Source organism: Biomphalaria glabrata, chromosome 13 (assembly GCF_947242115.1).
Source record: "Biomphalaria glabrata chromosome 13, xgBioGlab47.1, whole genome shotgun sequence".
Lineage (NCBI taxonomy): Eukaryota > Metazoa > Mollusca > Gastropoda > Planorbidae > Biomphalaria > Biomphalaria glabrata.
Genome location: NC_074723.1, coordinates 22,279,124 through 22,293,862, shown reverse-complemented (window position 1 = coordinate 22,293,862; position 14,739 = coordinate 22,279,124). Strand labels below are relative to the sequence as shown.

General features: G+C 37.6%; 1 protein-coding gene across 5 annotated transcripts in view; it reads left to right on the top strand.

Moving 5' to 3' along the window:
- Positions 1–14,739, top strand: part of LOC106057400 (rap1 GTPase-activating protein 1-like) — a 508,422-nt gene that overhangs the window by 38,123 nt on the left and 455,560 nt on the right. For all 5 annotated transcript variants that reach the window (XM_056007679.1, XM_056007681.1, XM_056007677.1 and 2 more), the window contains exon 2: positions 903–1,383. In XM_056007679.1, coding sequence (XP_055863654.1) covers positions 906–1,383 — 478 coding nt within the window. In that variant the 5' untranslated portion in view covers positions 903–905. The remainder of the gene's footprint in view (positions 1–902; positions 1,384–14,739) is intronic.

Here is a 14,739-nt window from a genome sequence, read left to right as displayed (position 1 = left end):
CCTAACTGGAAGTCGACCACTTAATTAATAAGGTTGTGACCGAGCGTCAGATGAAGTTTTTCGGGACATTCCGTCAGAATGAATTACGCATACCAAAAGTTGCGATGACACGGAGGCCCATACGAGGAAAGCTCAAACAGGGACGTCCTCGTATAACTTGGCGCCACACTTTCCACGAGGACCTCAGAGCAGCTGACACCTGGTTGGAAGAGGCTTCAGGTGCAATGACAGATATTTTAGGAGACAGATTGCCGCCCAATGCGCCGAACTGCGCGTGAGGATCTAAGTCGAAGTAAGATTCTCCAAAGAAAAAGCATGTTGGACTCTCCACACAAGCATCAGATGTCGGAAATATGTCGATCCATGTAAGCATTTAGTAATGGACATTTCCTACAGCTTTCTTAAATGAAAGTCAACTGAGAAAAATCACTATATATTGATATCTTAGAAATCAGGTTACAGTTAATATACACATCAATCAGCCAGGATGGAACTTACGGAGGGCGACATACATATTGAAGATAGTATCATAGTATTATCCTACGAGTTTTTTATGCTTCTGTATAACGCGTACTTCCTCTTGCCAAAGCATGCTCAGTGCGCACTGATGAAATCTTTTTAGTGGACATGTATGGGGGGGGGGGCAGGTATCTATCTGGAAGAAAGTTTATTTTGTACCTTTAGAAGCTATTCAGACACCACTTCCTTCTGACCAGATTGTCAATATGGGAGTTGTGTTTTATTTAGATTATCTATCTATCTATCTATCTATCTATCTATCTATCTATCTATCTATCTATCTATCTATCTATCTATCTATCTATCTATCTATCTATCTATCTATTTCTGTAGCTAAAATGTATTTTATTAAATACTTTTATTTTGTATTTTTTTCCCCACAGAACATGGATTATAACTGTGGAATCTACTTTCCACAGTCAGGGGAAGGATACATCAGCTTCGTTGACCCTGCAGACGACAGTTGGATTGAACGCCACCTGGAGGACGTTTCACACTGTCCGGAACTCAACATGGCTGCCAGTCGAAGACCGCTACCCCAAAATATATTCTCCACTCTCCCGGATCCGACCAATCGGAGCAAAGTGTATCTCGCCGAACGAGCCAATCGGAGGGCGATCTTGGAAAATGTCTTCCTCGGGCAGCCGATATCAAAAAGCTATTTTCCTACCACGCCAAAGTCTCCAGTGGTGGTCAGCCGAAAGGCACAAAACCGGCGTAGACATCCGAAGCCGAATCTGTTGGCTAAAGTTTGTTTCAACTGCGGCCACTCCAGGATATCTAAAGACAGCGAAGAAGTGAAGTCCAGCTGGAGTACAATCAATGTCCAGGCTTATTGCCCTAACGGAGAGAGGGCTGCTAAAGGTATTCTTTCATTCTCTCTCCTTCTCCTACTCTTTCTGTCTCTTTTTATATCACACAATATTTCTAACATTCTGTCTTTCTCTCTGACTGTCTGTCTCTCGTTTTATCACTCTATCTTTCTGACTGACATTCTGTCTTTCTCTCTGACTGTCTGTCTCTCGTTTTATCACTCTATCTTTCTGACTGACATTCTGTCTTTCTCTCTGACTGTCTGTCTCTCGTTTTATCACTCTATCTTTCTGACTGACAGTCTGACTTTCTATCTTTCTATCTCCCTCTGTCTCTCGCAGTCCTTCTCTCTGTCTCTGTCTATAAGTCTCTTTTTTGTCCTTGATTTTAAATTCAGTTTTCTTTCTTTCTCTCTTTCTTTTTTCTTTTTGTTCTTTTTCTTTCTTATGTTGTCAGAATCTTCTACTGAGCATTACACCAAAAGAACAAACTTTTAAATAACATAATCACTCAGCAGACATGGAAACATTTCTAAGTCATTTTGATATTTATTATCAATACGTTAGATTTAAATCCGCTGTTTTCTTAAAAAGAAATCTTTATCTTTACAAGACATCACAGAAAGATTTTTTTTTAAAGTGAACTATGACGTTTAATGCATATTATATTATTGAAAATATCCATTTTTAATAATTCGTGATATACAATCCCTTGAATGAATCATCATTTGCTGACCTACATCCTATGAACCCAAACAATATGATTAAACTTGCTTGTAGTCCTCTGTTGGTAAGCTTTTTGTCTGTAACCAGAAATAAAATTGTTGGATGGACGAAGGGTTGAGTCTTGGTAATCCTTCCCTTCTCGTAATAAAATGCGGACACGACTGACACCATTCTGAACAAATTAATGTTTTCAATGTTTGTTCAACCAAGTGAGAAATCCACAACTAAGTCTTTCTTTTTTTTTTTTAATTTAGAATCTGAAAAGTTTGAAGACAGCAGACAAAGCTACCGCCATTAAATAAAGAATTTAAAGAGTTTAGTAGAATGTGATGTGCTTCAGTAAGTCTGAGCATTGACCAATACTGAGAAGCCTGTAGACAGACACAGAAGCATGACAAACATTGACAAACACAGCAGACTGACAAACACAGCAGACTGACAGACACAGCAGACTGACAGGCACAGTAGACTGACAGACACAGCAGGCTGACAAACACAGCAGACTGACAGACACAAAAGTAAGATAAACACTGAACACTAGCAAAAACGAATAAAAAAGAGACTGAAAAATTCGTAACTCAAAACGATTGATAGACACCACTGGCGGATCCAGAACTTTGGAGTGGGGGGGGGGGGCGATTTTTTTCCAAACCCTAACCCTAACGCCCAGTAAACCCTAACCCTATGCATAAACGTGCGTACAGCATATATATGTATATATATATATATATATATTCGATATATGAGAATAAAATAAGACTGTTTCTCAATCTTCGGCGAAAAAAAAACAAAAAAAAAACAGTCTTTCTCTTGCAAGCTTGGGGGTCTGGAAGAGCGCTTTAAGCTTCTTCAGTGGGGTTCGGGGCGAAGCCCCGACGCCCAAAAGCGTTTTCTTGCAATTTTCTCTGCAGAAAAGCATTCTTCTGACATCTACAGCTACTTATTTATCTCTGGGGTTCGGGGCGAAGCCCCGACGCCAAAAGCGTTTTCTTGCATTATTCACGACTGAAACGCATTCTTCTGACATGTACAGCTCATTACCTATTAGTGGTGTTCGGGGCGAAGCCCCGACGCCAAAAGCGTTTTCTTGCATTTTTCAAGGCTGAAACGCATTCTCCTGACATCTACAGCTCATTATTTATTAGAGGGGTTCGGGGCGAAGCCCCGACTCCAAAAGCGTTTTCTTGCATTCTTCACTGCAGAAACGCATTCTCCTGACATCTACAGCTAATTATTTATCTGTGGGATTCGGGGCGAAGCCCAGACGCCAAAAGCGTTTTCTTGCATTTTTCACGGCTGAAACGCATTCTTCTGACATCTACAGCTCATTATGTGTTAGTGGGGTTCGGGGCGAAGCCCAGACTCCAAAAGCGTTTTCTTGCATTCTTCACTGCAGAAACGCATTCTCCTGACATCTACAGCGTATTATTCATCAGTGAGGTTCGGTTTGAAGCCACGACACTAAAAGCGTTTTCTTGCATTCTTCACTGCAGTAACGCATTCTACTGACATACAGCTCATTATTCATTCTATTATAAAGTGCCTTTTGAATAATGAGAAAAATATTCTAATATGAATTTATAGTCCTTTAATACATTGCAAATACAACTGATTTGTTCTTTGAAAAGATTAGATACCCCACATATTTAGATTAAGGTTTTGAAGATCGCCGCCGAAAAAAAAAATTCGATTAATAATATTCAATAAAATTCAATCATAAATTGTGAGTTATAGTCCTAAATTTATTTAACTAGAAAAATATGAGATAGAGTAAAGGTTGGAAAAAGTCGACTAGGAAAAGATTATCTGGCTTTTGAACTCATCTCAACCGTGACTGTTATATTGAAAAATTTCGTTTGAATTATAACTTTTCCAAAGCAAAGTCTTTCTTAAAATAGTTATGATAAATTCATATCAAATTACACAAACGATTAATCCTCGCTCCTTTTTATAATTTCTGCTTATGATTGCATTTTGCATTAAAGAATAGGGGTTGGGAGACTCTATATAAGAATTTACTTTATAGCATATATAAATTATTAGTGACAGATTTTTTAAATTTTGTAATTTCTTACTATAATGCAAAAAGAAAAAGTATTGATTTGTCCGATGGGGGGAAGGGGATTGCATGTATCGCACTTCCACCTGTTTATATAATATAGATATTCGACTAATTTTGTTCACATACTATGATTTCTCCATAAAAGTAGGACCGCCCCCCCCAACTCAAAGGGTTTAGATGGGAAGGGCAGTGAACGAAATTATATAAAGACCGGTTAAAATACCAATAACAAGTTTTAATCATATAGATATTTAATTGATTCTGTTAGCAAGCTGTGATTTCGAGAAATAAATAAGACCGCCCCCCTCCCACTCGAAAGTTTATGGTGGAGGGGGGGGCGGATTGATGCCATCGCCCCCTCCCGACCCTACCAAATCGGCCAAAATACTAGAAGGGGGGGGGCGAAATAATCTAAAAATAGGTTGAAATATAAATAATTAGTATATATTATTAACATAAGTAATAAATTCGCATACAAATTGTGTGAATTCTATACTATAATTCGTCCGCCCCCCCCCCCTCCGGGGGGGGGGGCGGCCGAGTGGGGGGGGGGCGATCGCCCCTATCGCCCCCCCCTGGATCCGCCAGTGATAGACACCAAGCACTAGTGCGGAAGACAGTGAAGAAACTGAATATAGACACATGTTGAACATTTTAAACTCATAATATCGATTACTCTTAAACGCTGCGGAACACTGCAGACTGACTATCACTGAACACAAAATATGATTAACATTATCCTTACTTACCTTGAAAACATTAGGCCTACTATAAAGATTTCAAGTCATATTATTGAAGAAACTAAAACCATTTAAGGGACATCATCATAAATAGAGAAAAACTTTTACTTTTAAACAGTAACAAATTAATAATAATAAAAAAACTTGTTTTTTTAAATAATACACTTAATAATACCTTCTTTATACAAATTATAGAGCGACAATTTACTCTTAATAACTAATGAATGTTAGATTTTAAAAAAAAAATTCTCTAGACCTCCAGACCAAATTTAATTTTAAAGTTAATTACATTTGGTAAAATTATAACGGTCAAAATGGTACCAATCAACGCAGTAACGATATGCACCAACTGTCAATTCTCTAGGAAAATAGTTAGAGCCGTTTTCGAAAACAATTTCTAACCATGCGGTTCTTATCTTATAAGTTCTAGACATGACTTCAAAAAGAAAAGATGATTATGTAGTATGCGTGCCCCTGTGTCAATCAAGTCGTGAATGTTAATTAGTGAATTAAACTCGATTTGGATCCAGGATACAGTTTCCACGAATGTCAACCTGAATAGAGGATACTGTAAGACGATGTCAAAAACTATGAATGTTAGTTTCAGCGAAGAGAATTTTGTGTCGATGTCAACATATCTCTTTGAAGAACGTCACCAAGTTGTCCAAACAAAATGATTATGTGCTGGTTGCCGGTCCCAAGCCTGGGGGAGAAAGGTTGAGGGTTTGACTTGGGGCTAGCGACCCCACCCTGTAAAACCACACTTGCTACAGAAACAGCAAACTTGACAAAAATACACCTTCTCAACACAATTGTCCTCCCAACTGCAACATATGCAACGTGGAAGTCATCTGCCAAAATTGAGAAAAGGCTAAATGTGGCTCAACAAAAATGGCTGAGACGGATTTTGGGAGTCAGTTACACAGATCGGGTCTCAAACAAGGAAATCCTTTGTCGAACAGGGAGTCGAACACTTAGTGAGGTTGTGACAGAGCGTCGCATGAGGTTTGCGGGGCATGTTCTACGGCAAAACAAACTACGCATACCAAGAGTTGCGATGACATGGAGGCCAGTACGAGGAAAGCGCAAACAGGGACGTCCTCGTATTACTTGGCGACGTACCTTCATGAAGGACCTCAGAACAGTGGACACCAGTGGGAGGAGGCTTCAGACATTGCCAACGACAGATCTTTATGTGGACAGCTTGCCGCCCAATGCGCCGAACGGCGCGGGAAGACCTAAGTCTAAGTAAATGCTGGTTATATGGAGAAGTCGATTTGATACGCTCTATAATATTAATCAGTAAAACCGTCAAGCCAGACTGTGTTACTCTCCTAAGTGGAAAAAAAACAAAATCCATTATAATTGAATAAAATGAAAAATAGTTACCAAGTCTTAAAAACAATTTACATTTTCTCTGTTAAATAAGAAAAACAAAAATACTTAAAAAAAAAGATAATACCTCCTAAGGCTCCTTTATACAAACTCATAGATTTAAAAAAACAACTGTACCCTGTACCACAGTGTCAGGGAAATTTCCTGTCCAGAGACTTAATAGGTTTATTACTTTTTCTATTCAATTGAATCGAAACAAATTATGGTGTCGTCCTGAAAGCTAATGTCATCGCTAGTGGAATTGTTGTTCGTTCGCCAGTGTGACACAGCCACCACAGTTCGTCCAATCAAACAGCGCCACGCCGTAATGCATTTGTGACCAATCTTCCAGCCACTTTGGTCGCTCTCAGTGTAATTTGCTTTCCGGTACAGGAGACGCTATCTAGGTTTTTCTTCCTAGTTTTTACTTTTTTTTTTCAAACACTTTTGTGTGAGAGACAAGCGATATAGGCTACCATAGTTGGGTTTGTTTCTTCTAGATCTAGGTTTAAATTCAGAACTATTATTGACAGCATTGAACAGAAAAAAAAAACACAGACACACCCATTTCTGTCTGTCTGTCTGGTACAAATATTGAACGCTTTATTTCTTCCACTTTCCGTTTTCTGATCAAATTGAAACATTTCGCAACAATTATTCTTTGTTCCCAACGTAATATGAATCAATAAAAAAATTGACCGATTAGGAATTAAAAGTGCTAATTAATTATTTTTGTTTGATAGTGAAAAAGGGAAATATAGTAGTGAGATATTTGTCTGAAATTAATAGACCCTTAGATAAGCTTTTTTTTTAAATTTTTTTTTCATAGTTTACTTGTTTTATTTATCTGGACAGTTGGCATGTAAGTACTAAGTAATTAAGTTTTTGTACAGTCACAGAATTAATTGTCTAATGTTTAACAAGCTGATAACATTTCGCACCAAAAGCTGTTGGGTGTTTCTAGGCCTCATTGAGGCGTCATCAGATCAGCACAAAAAATCTGTTTCTAGGCCTCAACCCAAACCCTTTTTTTTTCTTTTCCTGAATAATAATTTAAAAAAAAACAACTCCTCCCAGAATTACGTGTGACTAGAGGTACGAAAAAGATCAACACTAGAAACGAATAACAATTCTAATAATCAACAACATTTCTAATGTGATATCCACTGGAGATCAACGGCTCAACAACCAAACGCGTTAACACCAACAACTCTCAATTTAAAATATCATCCTTTGATAGCCCTTTAAATTTTTTTAAGTCATCGGTCCACTAAACAGCATAGCTATTGAGCGCGCACGCGCAAGCGCGCACACACACACACACACGCGAAAACACTAAGAACTGTTACATGAAAGTACTTGACCCATGCTCTCCACCCTGAGTAAGAGAAACGTAACGAAAGGTCACTTGCGTAGTTCCAGGTCTCTTGATCTGTCACACTTGATCAAAGGCCTCTGGGAGCTCGTGTAGTGTGACATGGTCTGAGTGTTTCCTGGTGTTGAAGACATTGATTCAACCCAGACGCCATGGGTGTGCAAGTGGAATGCGCACGTAGAAGGCGCAAGTAGCAAACACAAGTCAAAGTCCTCTGTCCCTCTATATAGTTACGTTAATCTTTTTTGCTGCAGGAAGACTAAAAGTAAGAATGAATGTCTCTAGATGCATTCAATTAACGTGAGACTTTATAAACTGCACTAATTAGCAACTGAACAATGAACACTTGTGCAACCGAAACACTGACTATACAAGGTCAAGGTTATACTGTTCAATGTAGCACAATAAACAATCCCACAGACATCTTTGCATTCGATCAAATGCTAGTTCTGTTGGAAGTTAAATAGGAAAAATTGATTGAGATACAGTTTCATTGAAAGAAACTTTAACTGTTTTAAAATCACCAAATGAATCTGTGGCATTTTACATCTCGAGAGACACTTTTTTTTCTCTAGAAACTTTTGATATGACCAAAGAGTCCAATCTTTGACACCTTCACCTATTTCTTAGTCTGTTGGAACGTTGGGGCACCACCCAAGATTTGTCAATCTTTGACACACATTTGAAATTACTAGACCTTCAGCGTTTTCAGCCTTTTCCCTACTTCCGGTGTGTAGTACACTCCACCAGGACCTCTTACTCCATCAGGACCTCTTACTCCATCAGGACCTCCTCTTTATGCTATCCCTCCATGTGGAACCATCCTGTACTTCTTCCTCCTAACTTTTAATGTCAGTTCTTAAGACTGAACCTCACTCTTTCACAATAACGTAGGTTTTTGTTTTGTTTTGTTTAGAAATCAGCATGTAGGAAAAAAAAAGGGTGATCTTGTATTTTATTTTTTCTCAGATTTCTTGATGTAATTTCTGAATAGGCCCACACACACACACAAATCTGTTTCTATGAAGTTTTAAAACAATGTGCCAACGACAAGTAACATAAAGAAAAGTTTTTTTTAAAAAGACAACTCCTCCTTAACGAAACTAAATCTTAGTAAGAGCGAAAATGAAATGAAACACTTCCCCCCCCCCCAATTGTCCCCACCCCACCCCCTAAAACGTAGTTAATCGAATGTATAAGTCTACTTGAATTCTACTGCTAGATTCATAGATACAGACTTACAAGACGGTGCGCAAAATGTTTCAAAAAGTCTCTTTATTTCTCCAACTCTATGAATACATGCGGGAATACCCGCTGACGTAGTTGTGTTTAAGATATAGAATGTCTAGAACTCTTTGAATGCCCCATCTTAATCCACCTTAGGCAGACCCAAGTTACGCTACTACCACTACAGCCCAACATAACCAACACTCTGTTCGGCAGTGCTGAACAACTGAAGAGAACAGTACACAATTTTTCCTTGGCACAATCTACAAATGAGCTTAAAGTTCAGCAGCAAAAGGCTGGCTAGAAGAAGATGTAGACCTCCAGACCCAATTTAATGTTAAAAAATATTATAATCTAAAACATCACACGGTAGAACAAGAATTTTTGGTGTGTGGCCAATTAGCTGTCTTCTTCTTCTTCTTCTTGTTCTTCCTCTTCTTCTTCTAGCCAGCTTTATTAATTTGGGGACAAAACCCAACAAATTCAGCCACATATATGAACACCGAAGTATTATTTTCCCTTGTTGCTATTAAATAAAATAGTGATTTACTACTAAATTATGGTCGAAGTGGTTACTTTAAAAAAAAATTGATTCATGTCTTGTCTATATCAATGAATAATTGTGCCAAGTTTTAGCTTGATCCGAGAAGTGTGTACACACTTTTTACCAGACAGACAGACAGACAGAGTGCGTTGATATACGGTGCATAGAAAGGGCAGTTATTTTTTAAATACTCTTATTCTTTCTCAGTGTGAAGCTAAACCATACAATAAAAATTAGAATTGTTCGCTCGGTTTTAGTGTCCACATCCCATTCGCTTGTTCAATGTTCAACTCTAGCTCGCTCTAGCCGAAGGCAAAGCTTAAAAGCAAAATAAAACAAGGGAGAATTTGCTGATTTTAAAAACAGAATCTCCTGATTTTAATTTGAGTTGAGAATTAAACAGGATGCGCCGAGAGCGCTTAATGGAAGTTTTCATGATGCCAGGCCTTTTAAGAGTGGATATAAAATACAGCACAAAGTGATGGGAAAACTGTGCAGTGATGAGCATTGAGAAGTCTTGTCAGAGAGCTCCTCGCCATTATATCCATTGAAAGTATCTACAAATTAATACAGTAAAAACCAAATATAGACGAACACAATAGATCACAAGAATTCAATGTGAAAAACAAAGTAGACAAACACATAAGTATAAACTGAACATACACACAAATGTGCAGTCAATTTAACACAATATCTTCACCAGTGGAGATTAAGACAATATTATTTCCCATGTCTCTATATTGTCACGAGCTGTGTAGTGTCCCCACAATCATATGACATACGCGGATTCGGAGGTGAATCTAATTTAACTCACCATCTGAATACACTGAAACACAGCCCTGAATATATTTTGTATTGAGTTTAATACTTTGAAACACCATTCAATAAAAAAAGGTAATCCAAAGTAAATCACAATGATAACTTGACTGACATAAACTAATAGAGAGGTGAAATAAAACAATGATACAAATAATTAATTAAGTATCCAACAATAAATAAATACATTAAATAATCCACTTGGAATAATAACTAATGACTAGCAATAGGAAACAATGACCAATGACCGTGAACAGTGACTAGCGACCAATCAACTCCGACAGCTAGCTCTATCATGCCTATATCCCTTATACTGCATCATATATTGATCTTTCTGGATCATTTCCGTCACAGAGAGACTACGTTTCATCAGCTTCCCATAATGTCACCTTGACCCTTTGTTATATAGCGTGTTTATGTGCGTGTTTCTAAGGTGACGGTGAGAAGTTGCCGATAGGTTGGTCGCTATGCAGTGTGGGTGATGAAATGACAATAAGGTCTCGCGTTATGAAACTGTATAAGGAGAGACGACTCCAGGATGTCAGAGTGTACAGACGTGTTTAAATTGTACATCCTAATTTAATCTTTTGTCTTTCATGCCTTTCAATGGACTTAAGACCCTAACAAAAGGGCCATTGGTCTTTAAGATCGAAAAATTCAGGACAACGAAGATCCAGTTGCGATTGGCATATTTGTCACTATTGACGTAGACAAAGCCGTTTCGCATGCACACCTGTCTTTAATTTAAGAATGAAAAAAAAAATTAATCTCGATTTAGAAATATTGAGCTTATTTTTTTTTTTTACAAAACAACAAAAAAAAAACTTGAACCAACAGAAAGATGTCCAGAGACATGGAATAATCCGAAAATCCGTAGAATAAATTGACAATGCCTAAAGAACACGTTTAGCTGTTAAAAAATCCAGTTCTCACTTCCGTTCGTCGCTGCTAACCTTGGGGCTTTGGAGTGAGGGTCAAGGGCATATTGTCAGCACTAAAAAAAAAATGAAGAGAATGAGATCCGTTAGGCTGTTCAAACTGTCCAATTAAAAAGCCCTAGATATTTGAACTTGCGATCATCTCCAAGTCGACAAAGGATGAATATAACATACATTACTTGCTGTTCTCATTTCTTTGATTCGATGAACAGTTACCATGACAGCGTGATATAAAATGGAGATTGTGTAATATTTCACTGCCGTTTGTACAAAGCTTACATCAACTTACTTTGTCTGTCTGTCGGGTAAAAAGTTTGTTCACGTTATTTCTCCGATATCCAATCTCGGATCAAGCTGAAATGTTGCACAATTATTTCTTTTACCTGACAACACAAGAATAAAAAAATTAACCAATTAGTTAACTAACTATTGGTAATTAATTATTTTGTTAAGTATCTCGAACAAGGAAAAGAAATTGTACTTAACTGAAGTGGTGGTAAAATCTGAATTAGTCCCCTCTATAGGTCGCAGCACTAAATTGAAACAATATAAAATTATATTATTATTATTATATAGTCATAAGTACCTCACTAGGAGAGTGGTTAGCACGTTGGCCCGAGGAGGAGTGAGCTACGAAATTAAATTCAGGTCGTTTTCTTTTTAAAAAAAAAGTTCTTTTAAAAACCAATTACAGTAAAGTCCACGCAGATATCTCTTTCTTTCTCTCCCCCCCCCTCCCATTTTCCCAACAGGTCCAGAGAAGGGATCATAGCGTACTGAGAAAGCTAAAAGCATGAACTAAAGCTAAACAAAAACAATTGGTAAAAATATTATGAATCACACAGATTTATTGTTGCTGGTGTAGATCTATTACAAATGGAATGACATGACTGATCCAAACTAATTGACACAATAACACTTCGTAAATTATTTTTTTTTAAGTACCCAATGTGTTAGTCTTGTATACAGCTGGTAGAGTTAGCTGGATGAATAAAGCCATCTAATGAGGTGACATAAACATGTATGAGAGAGGTATACGTAACAGATACGACACACAATAAATGACCGTTAGAAGACTCCTTTGAATGATATACTTTAATGTGACCTACACATTTGATGACACTAAGAAACTAATGTATACTTAGTTTAAACTTATATTTTTATTCAACGAGTACATCAAATGTAACGTAATTACCCTTGGAGTTCTTAAAAAATACCTCTATTCAATTCGTAACCTCGTGGAAACTTCCAAAAACCTAGATGGGTGGAAACTGGGGGTCGATGCGATTCTCGAAAACGGCTCCAACGATTTTTTAAAATAGAAATGTGAAAGTTGCTGTATATTGATGGCGAAAAATAACTAGGTCATTGGCCACACTGGTCAGGTTCTCGTTTGATTGTTTTATACTTTGTTCCAAGTAACGAGAAACTGTCTTGTACGTCTTCTGAAAGAGTTTAAATAAATGAATGTTCAGTCTAGATCTAAAGGCCTCTTATTGGAATATTATAAAGTCTAATAGATAATAAATTCACTGAACCAGGATTTTTTCCACGTGGGAGGGGGAGGGGGAAGGGGATGGTTAAAAATGTTTTCCTTTTTATTTTTTTTAAATCTAACATTCATTAGTTATGAGAGAAATTCAATCGCTTTCTGTTTCTGTTTTTTTTTTTATATTTTATGCTAGATATTGTGCGGGTTAGGGTAAGGGTTATTGTGTCTGCAAGTATTTTGTTTTTATTTGTTAGAAAAAGATTTCTTAAAATAGCCCCCCTCCCCCGACCTCTCTGTTTCACTTACCCCTCCACCCATGATCTCCACGCTCTTTACTCAGACTCACGTCGGTGCTAAGATATTTTAAAACTTTTGTTGAGAGGGGGGTGGGAGATGGCACAGGCTGGTGAGTCAATGTTTTGCTCGTATTTAAAATGAACTAAGACGCGTACATATAAACCAAATATCTGAGCAACTAGTCTCACAAATATGTGCATTTTGTAAACAGGGATGTAAGTTCCATTGAACGCAACACTGGAGGGAAAAAAAAAGAACAGAACAGAAGTCTCTAACCCAAACAAATTGTCACATTCTAAACAGAAGAGATATGTAGAAGACGCACAGCATTAAGTCGATATACAGAAGACTCAAAAATACATACATATTGATGACAGACTACAAATAGTAGATAACATTTAGATGAGAGACTAGGCTATGTAGTAGACATTAAACATTAAGATGACATGCACTATTTAGATGAGAGACAATATCTGTAAAAGATATATAACAATAGTGATAGCAGACAAAATATAAAGACGACATACAACATAAAGATGACGCATAAAGACTAACATAAAGATGACATAGAAAATAAAGACGATATGCAACATATAGAAGACTGACGTACAACATAAAGACGACACATAAAGACTAACGTAAAGACGACATTCAACAGTGCCTTTAAAACAACTTTTGTTTCTGCCCCTATTCCATTGTGTTAACTAAACTTCCTTGGCTGTAACAACGGCCATTGAATTATGGTTATTACTGAAATTGTCGCCAACTTCCCACTCCTTCCCCACTCTGTGACCTCCCTGATGGCGGGCCAACACCATCCTAGTCTTGGATGTAAAGATTGCGTCCATCTTCATGACATCATTTCCTCAATCAATCCTCCTCAAAACTGGAGCCAATTGATCACCGTGTTGTTGTTTTTTTTCCTCTCGAAATGTTTTTGTATTGTCGCCTAGGAAAGTAGTTCACTTGTTTCACTGTGATGATCAGTTGAATTGAAATGAATGGCTCCATAGAAATAAACAAACAGGTGGACTAATTAGAATTCACGAAGTGATATTATGGCTGCAGTCTACGCCTTCAGACAGTATTGTCATCGTTCCTTGAATTGTGTCATCACACTTAATGCCATGATGTCATGGAGAGTGAGTGCTTGCCTGCATTGGCTAAGGAATAGTTAGACTAGGTGTTTGGACCTACAACCTAACCCTAACCCTATCAACAAAAGACTTGCAATTTCCTGCACTATTAGACTTTATGACAAGTAAGAACTAAGAAAAATAATAAAAAAAGTTTTTTTTTAAAATATTACCTCCTCTATAGAACTTAAGGAGCGATCTATGTTTATAATTAATGAATATTTGAATCTCAGAAAAAGAAAAAAAAAATTACCCCGCTCTTTCCCACGTCCGAAAAAAAATCCTGTTTAAAGCAAATGTATAAATCTACTAGATAGACCTTTAGATCTAGACTTAGACAAACGGTCCGCAAAATGATCCAGACTGGTTAACAAAACTCTGTAATGATTCAGGTCCTACAGGGGGAAATACCCAAAGATGTCGAGGCGGTTTCATATCATTACTTTTGAGTCCTGTAACCAAATTTATATTTTTAATGCTTTGAAAAAAATTCTAACGGTCAAACTAACCCTAACCCTAACCCTAACACTAGCCCTAACCCTAACCCTTACCCTAGCCCTAGCCCTAACCCTAGCCCTAACCCTAGCCCTAACCCTAATCCTAACAATAACCCTAGCCCTAACCCTAACCCTAGCCCAAACCCTAATATAGCCCTAACCCTAACCACTTTGCCCAATGAGC